The 6261-nt window shown below is 43.3% G+C and overlaps 1 protein-coding gene across 1 annotated transcript in view; it reads right to left on the reverse strand.

The window, feature by feature from the left end:
- Positions 1-2879: 2879 nt before the first annotated feature.
- Positions 2880-6261, reverse strand: part of Psmb2 (proteasome subunit beta 2) — a 50633-nt gene continuing 47251 nt past the window's right edge. The window contains exons 5-6 of the mRNA XM_004641011.3: positions 5093-5142; positions 2880-3104 (exon numbers count right to left, since the gene is read on the reverse strand). Of these exons, the coding sequence (XP_004641068.1) occupies positions 2997-3104; positions 5093-5142 (158 nt within the window). The 3' untranslated portion in view covers positions 2880-2996. The remainder of the gene's footprint in view (positions 3105-5092; positions 5143-6261) is intronic.

Here is a 6261-nt window from a genome sequence, read left to right on the forward strand (position 1 = left end):
AAAAAAAAAAAAAAAGAAACTGATTTAGGACACAGATGGCATTTTTTAGAAATAAAATCCAGAATAAAAAAATATCAGCACACAGCACTGTGAATGAATACAAACGCACAAACTTTAAGTTCCACAAAGCAGTGATAACCCTTGCAGCAGGTATTTGTACACAGGCTTGAGGTCATAAGTGCAGCTGAGGTCATGTAAATTTAGTTTGATCCTAGTTTCATGAAATATAGAAGAGGAAAAAAAAACTGTAGAGTGACGTTGGGGAGGGCTGAGATGCTTGGTATGTCAAACCAAGCAACTGGGCTTTATTGTATAAACAAAGGAAAACCATCGAAGTTTAAGTGAGAAGGAATGGTTGGTCAAACTATGCAGGGACCCAAGTGAGAGCGACCCACCACCACATGCTGTGCCGGCCCTGCTGCTGGGCATGCTGAGCCAGCCACCGAGAGCCAGTGTGGTGGTAGTGTGCCCCTGTAATCCCCGCGGTGGGAAGGATGAAAACAGGAGGATCACTATGAGTCTGAGCTGTATTATTTTAATCCATTAAAAAAAAAAAAAAAGCAAAAAAATGGCATCAAAACTCATGCCCAAGCTGGGTGTGGTAGCACACCCTTGTAATCCCAGCACTTGGAAAACTGAAAAGGAAGAAGACAAATTGGAGCACAGCATGGATGGACAATTCAGTAACTTTAGTAAGAATCTAAAATTAAAAAAAAAAAAAGGGGACGTACAAAGTCCTAGATTCAGACCTCAATACTGGGAAAAAATATCATGCCCAAATGAAGTGCAATGTACTCTCATGGATGGCACCTAAACCCTTTTATAAAGGGAATTAAAGGGGAATCAAAATCTGAATAAAGGTTGTTTTTCAGTTAATACTAATGTATACCAATGTTGACTTCCCAGTATTGACAAATGTTCCATGGTTCTATACAATGGTAACTTAGCAGAATCTGTGATAAAAAGATTTTCTTTACAACTTTAAGTTATTCTAGGGCTGGGGAGATGGCTCAATAGAATAAGCACTTGCCTGGCAAGCACAGGGTCCTGAGTTCAATCTCTGGCATCAGACACACACAAAAAGTTATTCTAAAATGAAAGCTTATGCTAGGTGCAATCCCAGTATTCAGGAGGCTGAGGCGGGAGGGCCACTGTGAGTTTTAGGTTATCATGGGCTATACAGTTATTTTAAGGGCTAACCTGGACCATAATAGCAAGACCCAGGGCCAGGGAAATAGCTCAGTAAAATAAGCACTTGCCTGGCAAGCACAAGGGCCTGAGTTCAATCCCCGGTTCCGGTGGGGGGAAAAAAAATAGCAAGGCCCAACCTTAAAAAAAAAAAAAAAGCTGATTAGAAAACAACCTAATGTGCTGATACATTCCTGTAATTCTAGCTATTTGGGAGGCTGAGGAAGGAGGATGGAAACTTCCAGGCCAGCCTGGGCAATTTAGGAAGACTATCAAAATAAAGAGGAGTGGAAGTGTGGCTTAATGGTAGTGTGCTTGTATTAGCATGTGTGAGGTCCTGGCTTCAATCCCTATTATTAGGGTGTAAAAATGACACTTATATTACTGGTTTAGGTACCAGTAACTTAATGAAAGCCAAATGGCTTTAATTCGCCAAGATGGAACATATAGAGTCTTGAAGAGCGGCAGATGGTAAGACTCAGCTTTGATGTCCCTAAGGTTGGAGGGTAAGATATCTAAAGCTGATTCAGAGCTCAGAAGGAAATACCAAGTAGAGAAAAAAAAGTCAAGTTTGCAGGCTTGCCTGAGATTGCTCTCAGGTCACTTAAATTAAAAGGCAGCGATTCTTTCATTCTCGGTAAGGCCTGGATGCAAACAAATCTACCATATATTTACTGAGCACTTCCCACTTCCAAATCCTGTATCAAATTTTACATGTAAGAATTCATCAAACAATCATCACCACTGCCTTGACTGACCAGGTAGGTCCTCTGTCATTTTCTAGATGGCAAAACCAGGTAGGATTGCCTCTGGTCATTCAAAAGGAAGAGAAAGGGCCAGCCAAATAGCTCAGTGGATGGGGCTGGGAGTTCGATCCTCAGGCCTGCCGTGCCGGCATTACCCCCAGGGTGCACTGAGATGGCAATTGAGATTGGGCGTGGTGGCGAGTACCTATAATCCCAACTCTTGGGAGGCTGTGAACAGGTGGATCACTACAAGTCCAATCTAAAGCTAACATTTTATTTTATGTATGTGTGTGTGTGTGTGTGTGTGTGTGTGTGTGTGGCCAGTTCAGCCCACCAGGGGGCGCGGCTGGCTGGCATGTGGTGCTGGGGGATTGAACCGCGGTCCCTGTGCTTTGCTAAGCTTGTTCTAAGTAGATGCTTTAGACCACTGAGCCATCTCACCAGCCCTACAAGTCCAATCTAGTAGTGAGACCCTGAACACCCTGTAGACCCTTTCCTAAAACACAGAAAAAAAAGGATGAAGTGAAGAGAAAAAATAATTTGAAGCCGAAACTTCCTCTGGAAATTTATGTATTATATAGGTGGGAGGAACATTTTTTACATATTTTTGCACTGTGTGCATACTTTACTAAGTATACCTAATACCTATTCAAAATTTAAAAATTTAAGCAATGGGTCAACCTCCCACCCCCCCACCACCACTTTAGAGAGAGTCATTAGCAAGGAAGGACATATAAAGGTGAGAAGCTGTGTAGCTTCTACACAGATGAAAAGCTACACAGCGAAACAGAACACAGGGCTGTCAGGTGCTCAGGATCTGAGAGCGTTAATGAAGGGAAAGGGGAATGAAGAACAGTTCTGGCTGAAAGATAATCTTCCCTTCAGTTCTTTCTGAGGTGAGGTTAGTTAGGTAAATAGATTCAAACCAGAAAGCTCAATTTATCCATATTTGGCTTTATTCTGAATTAGCTATGTATTAAGAGTGCACTGCGAAAGAGTAGAAAAAAATTAAAGGAACCTATCAAAAAAAGTTCCTTGGCAGGTGGGAGGCTGGACATGATGTTAGGAACCCTGTTTAGAGAAAGAAATATTATCCAGGTCATGGATGCCATTTTTGTCGATGATTCGAACACTGAAAGTTGGCAGATTTAAGATGAAGCGTTTCTGGAGCTGCAAAGAGAAATGAAGAACATCTGTCAACAAGCACTTATTAAGTACTAAGTACATGGCAGATTCCGTTCTAGGCACAGTGGACACAAAATTAAAATCCCTGTTTTTGTGGTACCGACATTCTTCTGTGGGCAGCTGGTACTAGGGTGCTCAGAAATGCCCAAACTATAGCTCTGGGCTGCCTACAAGATAGTGAGCACAGGCTGGGAGACACAACTGGGAGCCTTGGTCAGTCAGCCTATAAAAGACATGAGTGGTGTTCTTATTCCTATAGCCTGCTGCTGATCAATCTAGCAAGCACAGACTTTGTTCTTGAAATGTCTCCAGATAATAAGCTGACAAGGAATCAGTGCCCTAGGAACAAGCTGTGGACCAAAAGAATTATACCTAGGTCCCAAGAGCTTGCGTCTGTCATTTACTCACATGAGAAGGCCTGGTTAGCATGAGTGCATCTATATGTGCAGCTGGAGGGGTGGTGAGAAGGATGTGAACAGAACAGCGCTTAGAACAAGCCCTACTTCTGTCTCCTTCAGTCTAGGCTGTGAGCTTCATGCACAGAAACAGACAGCCCACCAACCTGGCTAGAGATAACTGGGAATGCAGCTCTGAAATCTTCACTTCTATAGCTACTCTTCTCGGATGCCTCAGTTAGAGCTTCCAGAAAGAAGCAGTTCCATGTTTTCCTTAGGAGCTGATTCTAGAGCTGTCCACCCCTGCAGGCTTAAACCCTTCCTTCCATCATATTTCTCATCTCCTCTGCAGCTGAGGACTGGGCAGCAACAGCCCATTCCACATCCAGTGTCTTTTCTGGCTGATGACTTATTTCCAGAATCAGCTCCAAGATCAAAAAAAGTGGTAATAAGAGTTTCTACAATGACCCTCTTCAGGATGTATGCTGAAGAATAGTCTCAACAGTACTTAATACTCCAGGGGCTTCTTCACTAACACTTAGGGCCAGTGTGGCCTCTAGCTGAATAGTTAAAAAGAACATATATTCTCAGCACCTGCCTTGGAAAAGGGATGTACAAACGGGATGAAGGGAAAAGGGGCGCTGTGGGCTGAAAAAGACAGGCTTATGTAAGGGGCAATGCTCCCACCTGCTCTCATCTTCTTACTTGAACTACACCATCAATTCAAGATCACATTTATGCCACAAGAAGAACAAAAGAATGAGTAAGCTAGTGGGGTTGCTTTCTGCCACCCCATCCTACATTCATACCCAAACCTTGGCTCTACCATAGAACTGGAATGAACAGTGTAGGTTCTCAGCCTCAAATACAAAGGGCTCTGCTCCCCCTTCTGCACAAAGCTTTCTCTGGCCTTCTGCACAGTAACAGTTCCTTTTTAGATTAGCAGGGCTCATCAACTGTTAAGTGAGTAGACACAGCAAATAGAGATGGCATAAGAACAGAGTAGATATAAAGTCCTGGGTAGTAGTTCTTACAGTATGCCCCCAATTACCACCTGGGACTATCAGTTAAAATAGAGATGCTCAGTCTTGTCTTTAAAAAAATTTTGCCTCCTTTTTTTGAGACAGGCTCTTGCCATGTAGCCCAGGCTGGCCTTGAACCTCCTGCTTCAGCTTCCCAAGTGCTGGGATTACAGGCGTGTGCCCCTCCATCCAGCTCAAGATTCTCCACCTTTATCTCAGGACAGTGGAATAAGAGATGGGGCTGGTGATAGTAATTTGCTTTTCTGACAAGTTCCCCACATGATTCTTATACAAAATGAATTTTGAGAACCCCTGGTTTGGATGAACCAGGAAAAAAAATTGTAAAATTGATGCTGACGAGGAAGTGACCCATAAGAGAAAAACAAGCTTGTAATCCACACCAAATCTATCCCTGGTAGCAACTTCACATCTGGTCAATAGGTATTTATTACACCTTCTGGCAAGGATCAGAAAATAAAGCAAACATGGAAGAGTAATGCTACTGGCAAACAGGGAGACAAAACATTCCTTTCACAATCCTATGGGAGCTACTCACCTCCTCCAGACATTTCCTAAGAAGCTCCACTGCCTTCTCACGAGAGATATCTGAAAGAAAAGAGACCAAGCACTTGAGGTTCCACCACTAAGTTCATCTCTCAGCAAATTTTGATTATTTCAAACTTCTTCAGGTCCAAGTACCATACAAATAGAAAAGGCAAAAAATGTTTAGCCTTCTAGCCTGCAATAAACTTATTCCATATGCAGCTGAGAGTGCCCCAGACCCAGTGCTCTAGCAGCCACATCCATTGCAAATTGATTTGCTACAGAAAAGGGCAACCATGACGGAATTCTGCCTCCCCTGTCCAGGGCCTGCCTCTGAAGAAGTCCAGTGACCTGCCTCCCTTTTTCAGTGCACACCCCACCACCCGCTTTAGTGCAGAGTTTAAATCAATTCCATCTGCCCTAACCAGCTGCACATCAGGAAATGGGAGGGCAGGCCCGAGTTTTAACCTCATTTTCCCAGCTGGGTCTCAGTTTTAACAATGAGAAGATAATTCATAGGATGGGACTGAGACTCCTAAAACAGGATCCAAAGGAACTGTCTTTGGGCATGGCAAACTGGGATGACACAGTACACAGTAAGGTTTCAGGGGCAGTTGCTGGTAATTTTGGTGGGCAAATCAGAAGACAGACACCTGGAGACCAGAGAAATTTATTTTGGGATGTGGCCTGGAGCTCTAGTGTGGCTGAGGTTAAACAAAAGGGCAGCACCAAAAGAGGAATGAACATTCCAGATTTTGATGATGCTGGACAGGTAAGAAAAGAAAGTTATCTGTGCTGCATCTAGCTGCATCTATAACTTGTAAAAGCAAAAACTTCCAAGTGCTGATGCCCCATAGTAGCTAAAGCTGAGGTTGAGTGTGGGGTCAGGAAAAAAGAAAAAAAAAAAAAGATTGCGGTCAGAAGAGAGAACTTTTTTTTTTGGCAGAACCGGGGATTGAACTCAGGCCCTTGCGCTTGCCAGGAAAGCACTTATTCCACTGAGCCATCTCCCCAGCCCCCAGAAGAGAGAACTAGCAAAAAGCATCATGGGTCTCAAGCTTTGTCAAACTAACAATTTACAGACAAGTAGAAAGACAATTGTTTTCTTGCAAGAGGGAGTAGCCAGTAAGGAAAAGAACCAAAAGCAAAGTGCATGTTCATAGCTTTAAGGGCACTGATATA

This window comes from Octodon degus, unplaced genomic scaffold (genome assembly GCF_000260255.1).
Source record: "Octodon degus isolate 3935 unplaced genomic scaffold, OctDeg1.0 scaffold00130, whole genome shotgun sequence".
Classification (NCBI taxonomy): domain Eukaryota; kingdom Metazoa; phylum Chordata; class Mammalia; order Rodentia; family Octodontidae; genus Octodon; species Octodon degus.